Below are 20,606 nucleotides of genomic sequence, written 5' to 3'. Positions count from 1 at the left end.
GATCACCTGCAAAGGGCCTCATCTAAGCGGCTTTGTCCTCCTCCGGTGGCGGTGGTGCCCAGACCTGGGACTCTGAAGTCAAACTCCCGTCCCAACCTTGGTGTGATTCAGAGTTGTGTCCATGGCGCTGGGCAGGTCCCCTGGGGCGCGCCCCACGTTCTCGGATGGCTGCAGCCCCGTGGCGGCGGCCAGGGCTCCTCCCTCTTCGTCCCAGGCGCGGCTGCTCTTAATCCGCGCGCGGTGGCTCCCTGACCACTGGGCTCCGCCGAGCAAGCGAGCGGTCAGCGCAGAGCCAGAGCCGCGCGCGTCCCGTTGCGAGGCCGACGCCCAGCCCGCGAGCATGGCCCCCTCAGCTGTGTCGGGCGGCAGCAGCCTGCCTAGCGGTTTCGCGGTCTTCATCACCTTCCCGGACCTGCTCTTCATCTTCGAGTTTGTGAGTGGCTGGCGGGCCCCGCGCCCAACCGGGGAGGGCGGGATGGGACGGTCCGAGCCGCTCGCTCTCACCCGGGCTCCGCACAGCGCGCCGGCCCATCCGCCAGCCGCGCGGTCTCCGGTCCCCGGAGCATCGGGTAGAGGGGCTCAGGCAAGGAAGGTGTCTTCCCCGGGCCCACCCCGCAGTACTTTAGCCTCTTCCAGCCAGCGACAATGGGGAAATAGTCTCCAGGGCTTAGGTGAAAAACCAAGTTCACAAGAAGGATCAGATGTCGGAAACCCGCCGCGGTCCACTGTGAGCCGGTTCCAAAGCTGTGCTCGGGACGTTTCCCCTTATAGGAGAGCGACATTCCCGTGGAGGAGTCCAGCTCCCTCCACGGTTAGGATGTTTTTGTTTTTTGTTTGTTTTTTGTTTTTTTTAATTTTAAAAGTCAGCAAAAGAAACCTGAGGATTACCAAGCGAGGTGTGGAGATAGAGTTGGGGTCATAGGAGGAGCTGAATCCGGATTATTCGCTTTCTCAAACGTTTCTGGCGAGTCAACAAACTTGCAACAACTTTGATCTGGAAATAACACAAGAGGCCACGGTCATGCTGCCTCCCTGCGTGAGGGGTGGGGGAAGGGAGCCGGACCTGGGCGAGCCCTCACCTTCCCTGGCTGACCTTGGGCGGTGAGCCCAGAGACCGCTGCGCCTGCAGTTGGTCCCTCCTTACACCGGAGCCTCATAGACCCCCCCTCGCAGGCTGCAGAAAGCTCTCCCTGTCATAGGCCTCAGGCTGCCTCCGCCTCAACTTCGCGGGGCCCTAGGCCCTCCGCTGAGACGGGGCAGATGTGTTTCTTCCGTGGGTGCGGTGCCAGAGACTCCTTTCCCTACAGGCGCACAGTGGAATGGCTGCCTTGGAGAGTCGGTTGCAAAAGAAAATGTGCAAACCCAACTGTTGGAAAATGGGACCCCAGCTTCTCCTCCCCTGATTGGCGAGGGAGGGTGTGAACAGCAAAGGGAGTTCTATCACCCATTGAGGGATGGGTGAAAGGGTTGAGGGGATCAAGGTTGCCTGGTGGCACCATATCACTGAACTTGAGCCAAAGCTGGATGTATCCAGAGTGACTTCAAATCCTGGAATTAGCCAGAATCCAGGAGGTGAACACCTCTAAGCTCAGCCTGTGCCATTTACAGATAGGGCTACCTAGGTCCAGAGTGGAAGGGGCTTGCATCCACTGGTACATTCCTTCCCCAAATGGCTCATCTCTGCACTTCTAATCAACCCTTAGCCTGAAAATGAACAGGTATTCTAAGTAGTAAGTGGCTTCTTTTGAGGTTATTGTATTTATAAATGCAGAATTTGGTGACTTTAAGTGATGAGGGCTAAAGGTGACGTAAGATGGAGCAGAGAGATTTTTAAACAAAAGGACTTCCTAATAACTAAATCACCCTAATGAGTTATTTACTCCGCCATTGTAGCCGGAGCATTATAACAAGAATCATGAGAGAGTTAACTGGGTTCATGCAAGTCTTGTGCACCCTCCTCCTCTGGCCTTGGCCTGAATGGAACAAAAATATGCATGTCCACAGCAGCACGATTCAGAATAAGCAACAGGTGGAATCAGCCCAAATGTCCCATCTGCAGGTGATTGGATAAACAAATTGTGATAGTCCATGCAATGGAATACTATTCAGCTGTAGAAAGGAATGAAGCACCAATACATTCCACAAGGCTGATAAACCTGAAAACAAGAAGCCAGAAACAAAAGGTCACACAGCGTATGATTCCATTTATACGAAATGTCCAGATTAGGTAAATCTATAGAGATAGAACACAAAGTGGTGGTTTGACAGGGACTGATAGGAAAGGGAAATGGGGGTCAGCTTAATGGGTATGTGGTTTCTTTTTGGGGTAAGAAAAATGTGTTGGACTTAGAGGTGGTGGTTGCACGACATCATGAATGTATTAAATGCCATTGAAGTGGACAGGTTTTGTTTTTGTTTTGTCTTTTTTAGGGTCGTACCTGTGGCACATGGAGGTTCCCAGGCTAGGGGTCTAATCGGAGTTGCAGTCGCTGGCCTACACCACAGCCACAGCAATGCTAGATCATAACCATGTCTGCGACGCCCACCACAGCTCATGGCAACACCATATTCTTAACCCACTGAGCGAGGCCAGGGATAGAACCTGCATCCTCATGGATACTAGTCAGATTCCTTCCCACTGAGTCATGATGGGAACTCCTGAACTGGACAATTTAAAATGGTTAGGTTTCTGTTGTGCCAATTTCACTTCAATTTTTTAAAAATTAAGAACGATTTCAAATAGGACAGAAAAGTACATATAATACTTTAAAAGGCACCTATGTAATTATCTTTGTCAAATTAATATTTTACCTTATTTACTTTCAGCGTTAATAGAGCTTTTCAGATGAAATTTAAGCCCCCTGGATATTCTGCTATTATCTTACTCTATAAGATAATACTGCTAAGTATTTTCAAGTATAAGACAATACTGCTATTATCTTACTCCCTCCAGCCTCAGGATCACCGGTGGGCTAAATGAATGTCCAAGGTTAGATCTTTACTGCACACTTAAGCATGACTACATATGGCATGGTTTTTTATATTTTCTCACTTTACAGAAGTTGTATCACCTGTATACATCCTTCTGCAACATGCTTTTCATGCAACCTTGTTCTGAGGCTTTTTCTCTTTATTCAATTTTCTATTGATGGAGATCGGGTAATTGCCAGTTTGTTGCATTTTGATATTGCAGACAGCATTGACAAAGAACCCTCTTTATTTGCCTCTTTACTTATATCATGGGAATTTCTTGTGGGAACACACAGAGATTTGACTTGGTGGGTCATGGGGGATAGACATCTTCCTTTTCTCAGATGTTACACACTGATGTCCAAAAAGGTTATTCTATCTTACAAAGTCAGGAGTGGAGTTACTGGGAAGCTGATGAAGCTTAATTAAATTCAGGACCCCTGCTTATTCAGGGCCAGTCCAATACTCTACCACATTTTGCATTCTTGCATAGAGCAGATCCCCATGTTGCATAAGCTTCAAGCTAAACCTCCCTGACCCCACCAGCAGCATATGAAAGTCCCCATTGTTCCTCATCTTGCCACACTTGGTAGAGTCAGACTCTGTAATGTTCTGCTAGTCCAATGGGTGTGAAAGGCTTGGTTATTTTTAAAATCTGTGGTCCAGCGAGTTGTTGATTACTCACAGTCCATATTTTCATGCCTGACCTCCCAATAGCCTGAGAGGTGCAGATGTCAAATGTTCAGCCTCCGGAGCCAACAGGGTGGAGCACCACTCAGCTCCCAAGACAAGGAAACTGCCCAGGAGTAGGGAAGGGTGCTGGCTCAAGGTGGGCCATGGTGGCCTGCCCCTTCGCCCCTACCTCTGAAGGCTGCAGGGTCTCCACAGGAAGAGGAAGGGTGGCCCAACCATGTGGTGTGACTCTGCCTCTCTGAGCCACCCCAGAGCCACAGAGGCTATGCTGCTCTGCTATGGCAACCAGGTGGTGGGGTCACATGTAGAATATCCAATGTCTCCCTTCCCCCAACAACTCCCCCAGGGCTTTGCTTCTGGCCTGTCCCCCACCCCCACCCAAGGGAATTTTCCTTTTGGAGCCAAGGCTCTGGTTCCCCTTCCTCCTCCTTCTAAGCCAGGGGCTTCATGACACTTGGGATATATTCAGAAAACAGGATATTAACATAGGATGCTTTTTGCCTTAGCTATGGCCAGGGCCCCAGGAAGAAATTTCTTTCATAAAGTGCTGGTAGAGGCACCTCCCTTTCAAAACTTGTGAAAACAGGTTATTAAATAATCTTTAACCCAACTCCCTCCTCCTCAGTCTGGTAGAGGGAGGGCCATGGACAGAATGGCTGGGCATGAAAAGAGACATTTCTTTGGAAAGAGTGTGCTAGGAGCATTACCCACGTCTCCAGGGGTGGGTGCTGCCCTCCCTGCCTGTGCTCCTCAGGAGCTGGGGGACTCAGAGGCGTAGCATCAACTGGTGAGGGGCACAGCCTGCAGTGTATACTTTTGGAGTTAGGAGTGGAGGTGGGGAACCATCTGGAATCAGCTGGCAGTTTCAATTCTTACAGAGAACTGGACATAGTAGTTTCTAAAATGAGACTGTTTCTGGGACCCAAAGTGACTGGGGACTTGGTATTATTTTAGGGTGACCAGAAAAGTCCCCAGACCTGCCCTAGACTTTCACCTGTCTGGGAAACAGCAGCACCACAGAGTCAGGAATAGACTCTGTGGGGGTGTGGTGGGGGCAGGATGACAAAGCAGTTTTCCAATAAGTGGTCCACATTCTGGCTACATTGCAAGGCAGCAGGTGGACTCCTAGGATGTGAGAGGTGTGGAATCCCAGAAACCTAATTTTTCAGAGCTGGGGGGAAATGGAGGTTCAGAGAGAGAAGGCAGCTCGCCTGCTAATGCCATCTTCAGGGTGGCACTTCTTACACTGACAGCAGATCTCCCAGGTTCCTGCATTCTCCCAAACACCCACCATGAACTTTTGTCTACAGCAGGAGGGATCATGCTGCCCACGTGGCAGCCTTAGGCAAGGTCTCGTTCCTTCTTCTCCCCACAGAAAGTGAAGGGACAGCTCAAGGCCACTGGGGAGCTCACACCCACCGAGGCTTCATTGTCAAAAACATCCTGGAGGAGTTCCCGTCGTGGTGCAGTGGTTAACGAATCCGACTAGGAACCATGAGGTTGCGGGTTCGATCCCTGCCCTTGCTCAGTGGGTTAATGATCCGGCGTTGCCGTGAGCTGTGATGTAGGTTGCAGACGCGGCTCGGATCCCGCGTTGCTGTGGCTCTGGCGTAGGCCGGTGGCTACAGCTCCGATTCAACCCCTAGCCTGGGAACCTCCATATGCCGCGGGAGCGGCCCAAGAAATAGCAACAACAACAAAAAGACAAAAGACAAAAAAAAAAAAAAAAACATCCTGGAGGGTTCTGGGTCACTAAGTCCAAGTGGGCCCAAGAATCTGCATTTGCTAAGTACTGACAGGCCCCATCAATTCAGCTAGGTTTGGAGTAGTTACTGAGAGGCCAGCCTACCCCCTCAATGTTTAATGGGGGAACAGGATACTGGTGCCTGTGAAAGGCTTGGGCAAGGTGCCCTGAAGTCCTCCCAGTTTCAGGGTAAGCACCCTCTCTGCTCCTGGGGAAATTCTCCTGCTGCCTTAGCTGGGGACTTTTCCTGCAAACATCGGAGAGTGGCAGCCAGCCCCGCTGGCCAGTGCGGGACAGTGGCTTCCCTGGCTGTGCCCACTGACTCCTGGCCCTTTGTCTTGTGGGCCCTTCCCTGGAACTGTCTAGAAGGAGGTAAGAGCACTTCTGGGTTTTCTTCTTTCCTCTTCTCTAAAGGAAGGGGAAGAATTATAGGTAGAGGTCTCTCGGGGGTTGGTCCTTCGAGTTGAAAAGTGACTCTTCCAGTTTTTCAAGAATGGGAAGCCTACTTTGATCAGGAGGCAGTGACTCTGAGCCGTTCTCTGGACCCTGCTAAATGTGATGATTCGGCTCAGCTCTGGGGCCCTCACACATGGTATCAGGACCAAGCCATGCTGGAAAGACTACTTTTGAGCTTTCCATAAGTCAGCCCTGTCTCTATGCAGCTGGGGCCTCCTCTCCATCTGAGCACTTTTCAGGAGAGAGTAGGAGGGTCCTAGATGCCACTGCAGGGCACAGCTGACACTCCAATCAGGCCAGGGACAAAGGCTGGCTCTTTGCACCCACATCCTCCACAATGGCTGCCAGAGAGTGGGGGAGCATGTTGTGCTGCTGGCCAAGGATGGTTCTACACAGCCTTTGGAATGGCTTGGCTTTGCTCTGGACTCCAGACACATTACCTGAGAGCAGGGCTGGGGTTAGGGACTGGGCCACCTGGGGCCCACCAGTCTGGACCTGGATGGGAACTGGGGACAACTCCTCCTAGATTCAGTGCTGAGCCCCAGCTTCCACCCCTGACACAAGCCCAGCTGGGCTTCCTCCTGGCTCTCAAGTATGGGTCCCTGGATTTGGTGCTTTGGACCAGGGGCAGGCACTGAGAAGATGTCCCAGCAGGTGTCTTTAGATGCTGATGGATATAAGGACAGCAGGTGAGTGACACCACTGGTCCCTGAAGCACTAACGCCTTGGGAGGTGTGGGCCAGCTCCTCAGTTCCAGATTGTTCCTCAGAGCATGGAGCAGGCCCTGGTACTCTCTACTTCATGGGGCTCTGATTTGCTTTCTGCATACTGCTGAGAAGTTTTGACAACTGGTAGTTTCTCAACGGGTAGCTTCTAGTGGTGTAACTACTTCCTGGAATAATGTGGAGGCCTTGATTCTCTGCCACACTTAGCCCAGGTTCCAGTTCTCCCACCATGTGCTAACATTCTACTCACACTAGGGCCAAACAACCCCTGTGTGAATGATTTTAAGGCACAAAGGCCCTAGGACCTAAAAAACAAAACATGTAGGAACTAAAAGAAAAGCCCTGGCATCAACCATTACACACTGATGTGCTTGGGCAGTGGGAAGAAGGGCCAGTCTCAGCTGACCTGAAATCCCACCCAGCAACCTAGGTTCTTGCTGGAATGCAGCCGGGCTGGGAGGGAGGGGCCAGGAGGAGAAGGGCAGGGAGGAAGGGGGAGAGGTACTCCGATATGCTCCTGGCCAGTGCTATGGAGAGAGGCGGGATGGGTACTAGGGAGAAGACTTCCCTGTCCCTGAGTGAGAGGGACTCGGGTGTGGACAGGGGCCACTTCCTAGTCCACACGTACCCTCTAATGTCAACTACAACATGAACTCACACCTTACCTCTTTGAATCCCAAACCTCTATCCTCTTCTTCATAAACAGACTTAAGTCCACTGAGTCCTGGTCTCGCCCTGAGATTAGCTAAAGGGACATGATCTAAGCCGGTGCTGTGGAGAGAGGGATGTCACGATGGGTCCCCTGGAAGGAAGGAGCCTGCAGGTGAAGGGCCAGGAGGGCAGAGCAGCTGGTGTAGGTAAACTGAGTCAGGAAGCCTCAGCACCACCCCCAGAGCTTGAGCAGGAGACACCTCAGAGGTCAGACTCTCAGGAACAGAGGGAGAGGGGGTCCCCACACAGAGAATCTCTGACCTGCCCCCCAGACACCTCCATGGGGTCACAGGAGGGGACCCCATGCAAATGTCTGGCCACCCTCACTGCGACCCCAGTACACTCCCCAGGACCTGACTCTGCCCCTGGTGGAGCTTGGGTGGGGCTCGGCAGCAAGACTGGAGGAGAGGGGACAGGAGCTCCACTGACTAGTGTGTCTTTGATTAGAGTTTATCTCCCTGGACCTACCCACCCTCAGTGCCGTGGGTCCCTCTCAGTGGCTCTGTAAATGCATGAGTGAATGAATGAATGAATGATGGCATGAGTAAGTGAGCAAGAGAGGGAAGGCTTTCCTTTGACCTGGTGGAAGCCCATTCTGCCACACAAGGGTGATGGGCTCAGCCAAGACCCAGTGTCTGCTTCCTGCTCTCCCTGCTATTCAGAACAGGAAGAGTCCCCAGCCTCCCTCTCAGGGCCCTGTTCTTGGGTCTCAGGAGGCCTCAGTGTCTGGGGGACTGAGTCCTTCCCCTCTGATCTCCTTCCCTGCATTCTCCTGCCACCTGGTACTCATGTCCTCCTGACCTGGTGCCTAATCCCTTCTCTGCAGAAGCTCATCCTTAACCGGCCTCTGCATACACACACTCACATTCACACACACACTCACACTCACAGGAAAATGCCCTCTATTCTACCTCATGGAATGATTAATTTTTTGAGTCAACCAAGACTTAGATCTGAGACTCCTGCTTCTCCTAAAACATAGTTATCCCACTGGTCAATCACCTGCACAAATGCACTCTCAGCAATGCAATGACCCCAATAGCCAAATTAGTTCAGTGGGTACAGACATTTCCAGAAACACGAGTTGGAGTTGCTGTTTTTGGTGGCCTTGGCAGAGCACTCAAGGCTTGGAGCTCTTGGCAGCCAGACGAGTCTCACTGACACAGCCATCTCTCTTCTCCCTCCTAGGGAGATTTTTGCCCACTTGAGCAAAGTGGCCAGAATACTGAGGGTTGGGTACACAGTCTGTGTTCTTCAGCCAGTTTCCTTCACTTCTCAAGAGTTCAGGGAGTTCCCTGCTGGCCTAACAGTTAAGGATCCAGTATAGTCACTGCTGTGACATGGGTTTGATCCCTGGCCCAGGGTATTTCCACATGCCAAGAGTATGACCAAAAAATTGAACCAAACCAAACAAAAAGTAATACATAGCAGCTCTTATAAAAAGGTTTAAGCACAACTCCTGTTCACATGTGCCTTCAGGATACACTCTACGCCCTCTGAGCTTGGGAATTCTGACTGGGTTCCAAGGGGCCATATGACCAGGTATGTGTGCAGATGGGTCTGTGTGGGACATCCTCTTCGGTTCACGTCTTGCCTTGTGACTAGATGAGTAACTGCTTGTGGAGACCTTGACAGAGTAAAATGGAGCCCAAGAAAAATATCCAGAGAATTTGAGCAATTTCTGTGCCCTGACCTCAGTGATCCAAGTCCTGCAGCAAAAACACTGGACAATTGTGGATGCAGAGCTCTTGGTCCTGCACGAGCAATGGAGACGCCCTACCAAACTTAAGAATGTGACAAAGGAATCCTTTTCCCACTTTTGTAACCAAGCCTCCTTGTTTGAAGGAAGGCTTTCTCATATTTTCATGTCCTTGTGTTTCCTTCCGCAGAGGCAGACACATTTTTCTCAACTTTTGATTTCTAGGAGATCATAGGTTTTTCTTTTTGATGCTTTTGAAGCTATTTTAAAATTCTGGGTTCCTGCACAGTTTGGAGGAGATAATTGTGCATGTTGAGATCATGACCTACTGAGATTTTCACACAGTTACAGGTACGGCTTTGCCCCAACACATAACAGTTTTGACAGCAAGCATTTAGACCACTCACCGTGTGCCAGGCAGCTTGCAGTATAAAGCCTTTCACCCCAGGTCCGTAGGGTGGGACGTACTGCTATCACTATTTTTCAGATAGGGACCAGAGAGGAAGTACTTGCCCAGGGACAAGAGGCCACCCAGCAAAAAGTGACAGAGCTGATTCCAACTCAGTAATTCTGAAGTCTACACCCCTAACCACCCTCACCTGTCTCCTGTGAATTAATTCAGAAAAGACAAGACAGTATCTTCTCCTGATTTCACATGAGAGCTTTCCCTAAGACTACTTACTGAGGGTGTGTGTTTTTTTTTTCCCACAAAAATCATTTGATAGGGTAGATAACTCATGTAAACTCTTATCTTTGGAGATTTTTTGTCCAGTTTTCAACAATATCCTTAGTTCCTACAGAACTTCACCCCTGCTCAGCATCCAAAACCAGACTGAATGCGAGATGGGTGATTTCCAGTCCTGAAACACCAGAGTGGGTAGAGGCCTCAGATCACCAGCTCCACACCATTCACAGACACTGAGGCTATGTCCCCACATCTAGAGGACACCCAAGGATAAGTGACTTTCACGTTCAAGGCAAGACAGGGATAGAAGCTTAAGAAGAGGGAAATTTGCCCCACAGCTGGCCAGGAACTAAAGAGGCATCTCAGCTGGGTATTGCTGGACACTGGGGACAGGAGCCATTTCTTGTTTGACAGGAGTCCCCAGAACATCATCCATGGGTGGTTTGTGTTATGAAAACACATTCCAAAGCCTTTGGCAAAGGGCCTGGGGTGTATGCTTATTGTCCTGTGACTCTGCTTCTCTTCTGGGTATGAGACCAAGGCACTAGGGTTTTCGTGGTGCCTCAGGGGATGCCAGCATAGAATGAGGGCTGAGGACCATAAAGGTAAGTCCAGGCTCCATCCCCATTTTATAGCTTGGGGGGATCTGGGACCCAGAAAGGGAACTCAATCTAGCTGACCCTTGGGCCACTCAGCAGAGACATCTGTCTGAGACCACCCTGGCCAGCTGAACCATATCTGTTACAGAGGATGGTGACCTGGATGCAATCAGGGGTGGTGGGACTCTGGCCCATGGGAACAGAAACTGGGGCCATGTCTCCACTTCTGTGACTGATGTTTCAAAATGAATGCCTCTCAGCATGCTCCCTTGGAGCTGGAGGCTTAGAGTTTTCTTTAGGAATAGAAGTACCTGAACTCTCACCTACCCTTTTGCTCTTGACAAATATTTGGCCAGTAGGGTGCTGAGGCCAGGGTGGAGTGAACTGATCCCTGCCTAGGTTGCCTTATCTCCTGGGTGTGGGTGCCGTGCTTGCTCTATTTGCTCTATGCAAACTTCATAGGTGGAGTGAGGCAGGCACAGAATTTTCCCCATGATTCATGCTAAATCTCAGCTTCCCATTGGGCTGGGCCTGAGAGGCCTTCATAGTGGCCCAGCAATCAATCTTGTCTGGAGGTCACCTTCCCTAGAACACCATCTCCTGCCACTCTTTATCCCCCAACCTTATGCCATCTCAAGGCCTTCCCAAGCCCTCACTGATGCTCTAGCATCCTCTGGGCTTGGCATGTACTCCTTCCTCCCCCTGGAAAGCCTCATCCTGACCCTTTGGCCAGGCCCAAGAGCTAGGTTCATCTCCTCCTTCAGGACTCAACTGGGACCATGCCCCAGTCAGGGCTGTTTTGCCCACATGGGGCAGTAATCATCCTGCACTGTCACTGGTTGACTCTGGGCCTGTCTGCACTGGGCTGCTTGGCATCCTGGGTGAGCGGTCCTCCCTATTGTGGGGTAGTGCTGGACACAGGGCCGGAAGCTTTACACTCACGCCCATGATTTCAGCCAGTGCACACCAGCCAGCAACATGGGGAGACAGCTGCCAAGAGCCATTTGCAGATAAGGAAGCCAAGGCCCAAGAGGCTGAACCACACACTACAGCCTCCTCCAGCAGATCAGTGGAGAGGTGCCTTCCCCTCAAGTGCCAGCAGCCCTCTGCTCACGAGACAGGCAGGCCTGGTGCTCCCTGTCTCTACGCCACACTTTCATGCCTTCTAAATCCAAATCTGTCTCAGCCATCAGCACAATCCCATCCTTCTGTCATTGTACTTTATGGAAAAGGCTCGGTGATCTGATCTTACAGGAAACTATGGTTGAATCTACACACACATTTCACTCTCCAGCAATGTGAGGATTTTTTTTTTTTATTTTGCACCACTTATTATAAGTTGCAAAGTATGTCCCACTGGCTCTCAGGCATCTGTAGAGTTTCCTGCTCAGAGATGCCCACATCTGAAACATCAGGCCCAACCTGGTTGGGTAACTCTGGATCCTTCAGCACACTGACTGTTCTCCAGATGTGACTGGCCCCTCATGCTTCTCAGCCAACATGCTCAAAGAAGCCCGGTAAGGAAGTGCTGGCTCTTACCAAGAAAGTGGGCAGCAGGGGCAGGGAGGCAGGGTCAATGGACCACGTGCATTCACACCACAGGGGACGCGGGGCCTGGAGGGCAGCCTGTTCTCAGCTCCCGACCCTCAGGAGCCTGATGCCAAACGCTGCACCCTCTGACAGCAAAGCTGTCTCCACCGTGGCCCAGCCCACTCCTTCTCTGGGCAGGGATGATGGATGAGGCTGAGGGGATCTCACTGGGATGGAGGGACAGGAGAAGGGAAGATAAGCACCCAAAGTCCCAGCTTGGTTGTGCCTTGTCCACAGGGGGAGCTGGACTGTGGCACTGAGGTTGTGATCCCTACATCTGTCCCTGCATTCCTCTTTGAAAATGTGGGGCTCCCTGACCTTAGGGACCCCAAGTGGGGTGTCTTCTGCATACTGAAGCAGGAGGAGGGCTTCTCTCATTCCCATCCTAGGCCATCAGAGACCAGGATGACCTGGGCCCTCCCCACCCCAATCTGGCATCCAGTAGTCTGAGAACTCCCTGGATTTCAGTATATGATGTCAATTTTTTTTCTAATAGCCAATGACATAATGTGGCTAATTTGTTTCACCAAATAAAGACCAAAAGAATCAGCTGGTCACTACCCTTTTATAAAAGAAAGGATGTTTTTATGTCAAAAAATACAGGAAAGGATATCACCTCAGAATTAGCCCTTCTAATGATAAACTGGATGGCATAAGTCCTTTCCTGGGATGACAACTTTCTAACTTACAGGTGCCTCAGTTTCCCCATCTCACAAATGGGTCAGTACTATACTCACAGGGATGTTGTGAGGATTGTGAGTTAATATTTATAAGTGCCCCTGGTCCCATGGCATGACCTCTGGTCTGGCCATTCTGGGCCCAGGCTCTCCTGCTCTCATGTTCACCCCTTTTCTCCCCCTCCCTCTGCAGATCTTTGGAGGCCTGGTGTGGATCCTGGTTGCTTCATCCCATGTACCCATCCCCCTAGTTCAGGGCTGGGTCATGTTCGTGTCCGTGTTCTGCTTCATAGCCACCACTGCCCTACTCTTCCTGTATGTAATTGGTGCCCATGGCAGCAGGACTTTCTGGATCAACCTGGTGAGTCTCAGCCCCAGATGTTCAAGGAGGGCAGGTGGTACTGGATCCTCTCCCCTGGCACGATGGCTTTTCCAGTGCTGGGTGAGGTGCCCCATGGACATCTCCCACCCACATTCCAAGGCGGAGCTGGCCAGGCCTTCAGCTCTGAGCTGTCCACGGTGACCCGAGGCTCCTGAAGCAGGAGATCAGGTGGAAGTGAAGGCAGAGCTTGACTGTCGCTGCCTGATTCTCTGTGGACTTGCTGTTCGGCTTTCTCCTGTGAGTTTCTCTTTCACGGAAACCAGCAGCCCAGCAACCCTCCCTGTACCTCCTGCACCTGCCAGGGGCTCGCTGGCATCTCCCACCACCCAGGAGAGCTGGCTTCCATCTCCAGGGGCCTGCGGGCTGGCCCTGGCTGCCCAGCGTGAGGCCGTGCTCACTGCCCAGCTCTCAGTCATGGCCTTCTGAAGCAGGGTCAGGTCACCAAGAGGGACTTGGCTGGGGAAGTGGGATGTCCTGTCATTACTCTTCTGCACAAATTCTGCCTTGAGGCTCATGAAGGGGGTAAACGTACCCATAGGCACCTGCTTCTGCCTCCTGAAGAAGGGGGGAGCCACTGCCCAGGACTGTTACTCCCAAAAGGCTTCCAGGCTAGACTTTTGAAACCACTTCCAAATCACAACCACTCAAAAGGCGGTTCTAGTACATGTTTGCTTTTAAACATACCTGGAGCCCCAACCCCCTGCCCCCACCCCCAAGGGAAAGCTAACAGCAAGAAAACAATGGAAATAGCCTGAGCCTCTTGCTCTGTATTGGCTACCAAGGCCACATCTGAACTGGGGACTGTGACTGTAGCTGACACTTCTCAGGTCCAAAACCAATTTCTGCCAACCCCAAAGGCCACCTCACACCCCTTACTAGATCCCACCTCAAGGGGAGGCAGTGTCCCTCCTCTAAGTCCTTACACTAGCATCCAAACCAATGAGATGAAACTCAGCTCAGCAGACCTGGTTAATCAATCTATCTGAGGAGGAGGGTAGAGTTGGGGGGGGGGGGCGGTCAAAGGATAGCAGAGGATGACGGAGGGACCTGGCCCATGCTGGGCAGGGACAGACAGGCTACACAGGTGCGCTGGGAGTACTGCTGCCCACATGTCCAAGCCTGGTGCCCCATCTCTCCATGGCTCCTTCTGACCCTGCAGGACGCAGCCTACCACTGTATCGCCTCCCTGTTTTACTTTGGTGCCTCAGTCCTGGAAGCTCTGGTCACCATCCGTATGCAAGATGGCTATACCTACAAACAATACCATGAAAACATCTCTGCCGTGGTGAGTCCCCAGTCAAGGTGCCGTGTACACTGTTCCACCTCTCACTGACAGAATCTGAGGGGGTGCTGCCCAGGCCCTCTCTGCTTTCCTTTAGTTTGCTAAATTTTAAATAGCCCTCCACCCCATTTACAAATAAAGCCCCAGAGAAGGGAAATGAAGGGCTGGCCAGAGACAGATACGGGAAGAGACAGGACCTCGGGGGCCTGGCACTGTCTGAGTTTATGGGAAAAATCTTCTTTGCCCCTCACAGCAGCCCCAGGATGGGGGTGTTGTTATACCCATTTCATAGATGGAGAACCAGGACCCCGAGAGCATGCATAACCCACCCCCGGGGGTCACCAAGACATGGTGGGGTCTGGGGTCCAGGCCAAGTGCTCTGGCACTGACACTCTTAGCACCAGTTCAAAAACAGAGTCTGGCCACTTGGATTCCTGGTTCTCCCTCGGCATCTTCCAGGGAAGCACACGGTCAGGGCCACAGAGGGCTGAGGCCTGGGGTGAGAAGGCGAGGGGCCAATGTCTCCCAGGCCCTCACTCTGGGGCTGTGGGGAGGCCCTTCTAGACCTAGTGTGTCCACACCCCAGCTGTGGTGTCTGCTGCTGGGATCAGGCCTTTGTCTCTTGACAGAGGTGTTCACACTCACCTGCTCCTCCTACAAGTCCCTGTGCCCTTTGAGCCTCAGCTTGCTCATCTATAAAATGGGACCATAATTCTCGCTGTGTCCTCAAAGGATGAGAAGGATCATTTAAAATCAAAGACAAGCTTTCAGAAACAGCACTCCTCAGCTATCTAGGAATCTACCTATGAGTTATGCAAGTCCTAAGGTCAAACTGATGACAGGACAGTAGATGCCAGCACCACGTGCCAAAGCTGTGCCACCTGCCCCCTTTAGGGAAAAGGGAGAGGCAGAGAGAAACCCACAGGGTGGGTGCTGCTGGGCCCTGGGAAAAGGTGTGGAGAGGTGCCCTTCCTGCTCCCAGGGGGAAGGGTCTGTGGGAAAGCCCCTCAAAGGCTGTCTGCTGCTCCCCAGGGGCCCAGTCCCTCCCCAGGGGAAGCCACACACCCCACTTCAGCTCCCAGCCCCTCCCCAGTTCCATAAGCATGACCACCTCCTGGTCCCTGGCACCCTCTCCAATGTCCCGCAGTGTGGGACCATCTCTATGCTGGCTCATCTCCCAAGACAGCTGGTTTCTAAACAGAAGCACATCCAGGCAGCACTTGGCTGCTCTCCTTCCCTTGGGACAAGGGTCATCTGCCTCCTCTGTCACCTTCAAATGACTTTCATGGCCCCCTCACTAGACAACCCACATATACCCCCCATCCCAACCCCAGAAGCCTCCTCTCTGAACAGACACCAACCAGGCATTTAATAACCACTCTTGTAAAATGACCATGGACAGGGCAGTGAGACATGGATGGAATGGATAGTGGGGTCAGCACATGCCTGAACATCCCAGGTCGGATAAATTATGCCCCTGCTCACTGGGCAGATCTCTAGCTGAGAACCCTGGGCTCAACCATTTTCCAAGTTTCTTCTTACTTTCTATAGAAGTGTAACATAAACATGCATCCAGAGGGAGGAGCAGGATGCACATACAGCTTGATAAATTTCCATAATTCACCCATTTTTCATAAGTCTCAAGTCCTCTGTGTCACTACCATTCAGATCATGAAACAGGACATAATACAGGAAGTCCCCTTCTTGTCCTGCCGCCATCACTGTGCCCTTAACTAAGGATAAGCATGTCCTGATGTCTAGCTGACAGGGTCCATTTCCCTGCTTTGGAACTTCCTGGGAGCGGAATCACCTAGCGTGCCTTCCCCATGTCCGGGGCTCTCTCTCCACCTCAGGTTTGTGAGGCTCATGCACACTGTAGGTTGTTCTCTTTGCCAGTTACTGTTGATGTGCCAACTTCTATGTAACCCTTCCACAATGGACCCTGTCCCCATGTGTTTTTGAGGTAAGTTGAGAACCATGAGCAGGCCCAGGAAAAGTCAGCAGGGCCAGGATCAGGAATCCAAATGCGGCCAGCAGAAGGACACGCTGGGCTGAAACCGCTGTTCAGTGAACCCCATTCAATGTCAAGTCACCCCTTTCTATGCAAAGTATCACCTGTACCCAAGCACAGGGGAGGAGAGATCATGGTTACACACTTAGGATTTCACCCCCGACCCCACCTGACCACATCATGCCCTTCCCATGGTCTCAGGGTGGCCAGTCCAGGGACTGGGGAGAAGTGTTCTTCTACATACCCTCTGCCTTTGAGGGCAGCCGGCCTGCCTCTTGCCCGCAGTGACTACTGACCTGCCTCAGAAGCTGAGCCCCTTCTTCTCTCCTTGGCTGGCAGCAGAGAAGCTGCACCTACCTGAGGGATCTCTGGGATTGGTGGGAGCTACCTGAGACTTGCTGGAAATTTCTGCAGCAGTCTGGAGGTTCCTGGACCTTAACTGTGGTAAACAATAAAGGCAGCTGTTCAGGGAGAGGAGTTTCTGAGGGCCTAAATACATGCCCATTCATGTCCCTGGCTCTCAATGTCCCCCAGTGTGTCCTTTCTTCCTTTCTTTTTTTTTTTTTTAGGGCTGCACCTGTGGCACATGGAGGTTCCCAGGCTAAGGGTCAAATCGGAGCTGCAGCTGCCAGCCTATAGCACAGCCACAGCAACGCCAGATCTGCCGAGTCGTGTCTGCAACCTACACAACAGCTCACGGCAACGCCAGATCCTTAACCCACTGAGCGAGGACAGGGATTGAACCTGTGTCCTCATCGACACTAGTTGGTTCATTTCTGCTGAGCCACAATGGGAACTCCTACAATGTGCCATTTCTTGACCTTCCTTGGAAGATGAATGTGTTTCCTGTTCCTGTGGGGACCTGAGGTGCTTCAGTCACTGTTTCCCACTGGGCTTGAAGTCCCCACCAGTACACAGCTGCTTCCTGACTGTCAGAGGAATCTCTTAGAGGGAGCTCTCACTCATGTGTGACTGTTCCTTTCAGACAGGGTATTTAATTCCCAGGTGAGTTTTCTTACCCTGGTTATTTAATAACTTAGGTTACTGACCGCCTCTGGCAATGAGGGTGAGGTTTGGCCCCGGTGTGGAGGCAGGGCAAGAGCAGGCACAGTTAGGGCTGGTTTTATAGGAATTTTCAACAGTCATGGGAGCATAGCCACTCTGATGTTGTGCCTGTGTTGGAAATTCTTGACCCCAGACCCAAGGTCACAAGCCAGGTGCAGATATTTGCTTGGGGCAGGGAGACTTGGGGGCCAGCCAGCCAGAACAGGGTGATAGGATAGATGGTCCCCAAGCAAACACAGCAGATCAGGGCCCAGACAGGGCACAAAGTGACCATCTGCCACCTTTCCCCACCTCTGTTCCCAGCAGCTTTCTCAAGAAGGCCCCTCCTTTTGGCAAAAGCTCAATAACACCTCCTCTCCATCCCAGAGCCTCAATTCCTTGGCCTGGCTCCTGGCCCATGCTTGTGAGATTCAGAATCTTAGAATAAAATTCTGGGCAGGGTCTGAGGATGCCCAGGCAGGGCACATGTCCATACTCTCTTAGCCAAGGCCAATGGGATCACAACTGGTGGACTCTGGTCTCATGTGTGGGCTGGAACAACGCTTTCCATGAAGAGCAGTGGATCCTGGCCTGCAAAATCACTTAAAGGGTCTCCGAGGGCCCTCATTTCCAGCTGGGTGGCACCAACATCATGACGTGGGATGGCAGATGCACACCAAGTCCAGTGGACCATTAAGTCACCTGGAGTCTGCTGAGAGCATTCGGGGCCACACCTGGGCTCTGCAGGACAGGGAATGATGGGAAGCAGTGGTTCAGACACTTCAGGGCCATCACCCCAAGTGCCATATGAGTAGCCAGCCCAGTGTGGATGACCCATGCCTTTCCCTCTGGCCACGCACACCCATTAATGGTCATTTATCTCGGTTTCAGGTGTTTTCATATGTAGTCACGCTGCTGTACGTGATCCACGCAGTGTTTTCTTTAATCAGATGGAAGTCTTCCTAAAGCAGAACTATAGATGAAAACCTGCAGAGTTTCAACTGATTGGCCCACCTTCCAGCTAACACTTTAGAACTGAGAAATGCTCTCGATGGTGGAAAAAGAAAACAAACCAAAAAAAAAAAGCAATGCTCTGTTTCTTTGTGGGTATTAGGTTTACTCTCTCAATACCTTCGTGTCAGAGTAGGGAGCTTGCTACATTTATCCTCCAACTATTGAATTATTTTTCCAAGATCGTTACCTACTTGAAAGGGGGCAATGGGGACCGTGATCTGAAAGACCAGGAAACAAAGATGCCCTGCTGACTCGAGGACTGGATCTTGAGAACTGTCTACTGGATTTTCCATGGGCTCGTTTGAGTGTCCTTCTTGCAGCAAGCTTCTCTGTCTCCAGGATATTCTACATATAGAAAATATTCTACAGAATATTTTCAAGAATATTCTGTCATGAAGAATAAAACTCACCCCACAAATATCTGCAGATGTCCACAGTGGGAGATAATAAATGTTTGAAATACCTTATAAAGTGCCTTCTTGTTCAATACTTTCATGGGATGTTTTTTGATTTTGTTTTTCAATTTAATTTCCCCAGCATGAGAACACCATCATACTCAGCTTCCTTTCTGAGGAACCCTTGGCTTAGGCTGCATCTCCAGAGGCAGCATCAGAGGGCAGTTCCGATGACAGCAGCGTGTGCCCAGCCACTGCATCTCAGAGAGGCCGGCACTGGGCAGCCCACCCTCCCCAGCTACAGGGGAGGTCACACGGCTTCAGCCTCGCTGGAAGCTCACCAAGCACCAGCCTGGGGGACCCCCTCTTTCTCCTACAAAACAAAGGGGTCTGTGCTCAGTTAGAAAGTCCTTAAGCCAAAAGAAAACAGGGGCAGACATTTCTTCTCACTCTTTGTGCAACGTGTCAGACGCACTCTGCACAGTGTACTCGGTGTTCTGTTCCAACCGGGAATGTGGGTAAGAGTTTTTAGAATTTCCTTGGGCCACTCCATAGGAGAGAGAGGGGACTGGGCTAGAGTGTGAAAGGTAGTAGGGTGACAAGGGGCAGTGCCACATTTTGGGCATGAGACGTCCGGGTCGGAAGGAGAGGAGGATTAGGAAGGAGGGTTCTCAGTTAGGAATCTTGAAGGCTCTGCTCCTGCTCTGAAGTGCTCCCTTATCTCTTCCTTCAAGGAAGGTAATGATATTCTGGAGCTGGGACACCAGAACAGGTGTCTCAAAAAGTGGTCAGCTCCCAGCATGGAGGTGTAGGGCCAGAGGCTGCACTATCACTTGCTAGTGGGCATAGAGAGCAAAGAGTCACACCTCATGCAGAGGTTTAACTAGTTGACATCTTATTCCTTTCCAATGGGTGGGGACACGGTGATGACACTGGCTCACAGTGGTATCTTCAAAAGGTTCTTTGTTATCCCAGGGTAATGGCACCAGAAAAGGCCACTTTCATGTCCAATTAAAATTTAAGTTAAGGAGTTCCCATCGTGGCGCAGTGGTTAACGAATCCGACCAGGAGCCATGAGGTTTCGGGTTTGATCCCTGGCCTTGCTCAGTGGGTTGAGGATCTGACATTGCCATGAGCTGTGGTGTGGGTTGCAGACGCGGCTTGAATCCCATGTTACTGTGGCTCTGGCGTAGGCTGGTGGCTATGGCTCCGATTCAACCCCTAGCCTGGGAATCTCCATATGCCATGGGAGCAGCCCTAGAAAAAGGCAAAAAGACAAAAAAATAAAAAAATAAAAATTTAAGTGAAAATGTTATAGCAAATTGGAAGGAGAAGTTTTGACTAAAGCTTTATCCTGAAAAATTAAAGTACCTATTAGGAAATGACAAGAAATTTGTCATGTTTCACACAATATGCAATCAAGTGTTGATGGAGGGGAGTCTTTCTTTTTACATAAAGCTCCATGCTGCTAACAGACTCATGTTCAACCCCCTCAAAGAAGAAGAAGAAAAAAAAAGAAGCCAGAGGCTTAATAGTTGAATTTCCCAAGGGTTCTCAATGTTTTGAAATTTTAATTATCCTCTTTAAAGGAACTTTGACATGTTCTTTCTCTATTTTCCCTTTTTGTTGCAAACGAACTGTAGAGCTTCCTTAGTCCCAGCTTTGAGGAAGATCCTCTGACATGACTTCTCATTCCTTCTGTCCTGAGTCTTTTTCTTCTTCTTTTTTTTTTTTTTCATTTGTAACTTCATCTGGACATTTGATTTGCATCCTCTTCACACTGGGTGTAATGGGGGGTGGGTAGTCTCAAAAATGCCCTCTCCTGGTGGTTTTCCTTCACCCAGACCACCCCTCCTCTCTTACTCCAACGGACCCCAGTCCAGTCTTCCTGCTTCTGCATCTCACTGTTCATCCCTGTCTCATGCAGCT

General features: G+C 51.1%; 1 protein-coding gene across 2 annotated transcripts; it reads left to right on the top strand.

The window, feature by feature from the left end:
• The first annotated feature begins 254 nt into the window (after positions 1–254).
• MAL (mal, T cell differentiation protein) lies at positions 255–18,753 on the top strand. 2 transcript variants are annotated; one of them, XM_003124821.7, is made up of 4 exons: positions 255–433; positions 12,743–12,910; positions 14,091–14,216; positions 18,160–18,753. In XM_003124821.7, the coding sequence occupies exons 1-4, from the start codon at positions 341–343 to the stop codon at positions 18,232–18,234; spliced, it is 462 nt and encodes a 153-aa protein (XP_003124869.5). In that variant the 5' UTR covers positions 255–340; the 3' UTR covers positions 18,235–18,753. The 2 variants fall into 2 exon arrangements, with proteins under 2 accessions (XP_003124869.5, XP_003354742.5); XM_003354694.5 differs by lacking the exon at positions 14,091–14,216.
• Positions 18,754–20,606: the final 1,853 nt, after the last annotated feature.

The sequence above is a fragment of the Sus scrofa genome, chromosome 3 (assembly GCF_054392235.1).
Source record: "Sus scrofa isolate SSC_HxYL_T2T_F1_AM1 chromosome 3, Sscrofa_HxYL_maternal_Yorkshire_Landrace_v2.0, whole genome shotgun sequence".
In the NCBI taxonomy this organism is placed as follows: domain Eukaryota; kingdom Metazoa; phylum Chordata; class Mammalia; order Artiodactyla; family Suidae; genus Sus; species Sus scrofa.
Note: the sequence above shows the minus strand (reverse complement) of the source record. Positions and strands in the feature narration are given on the sequence as shown.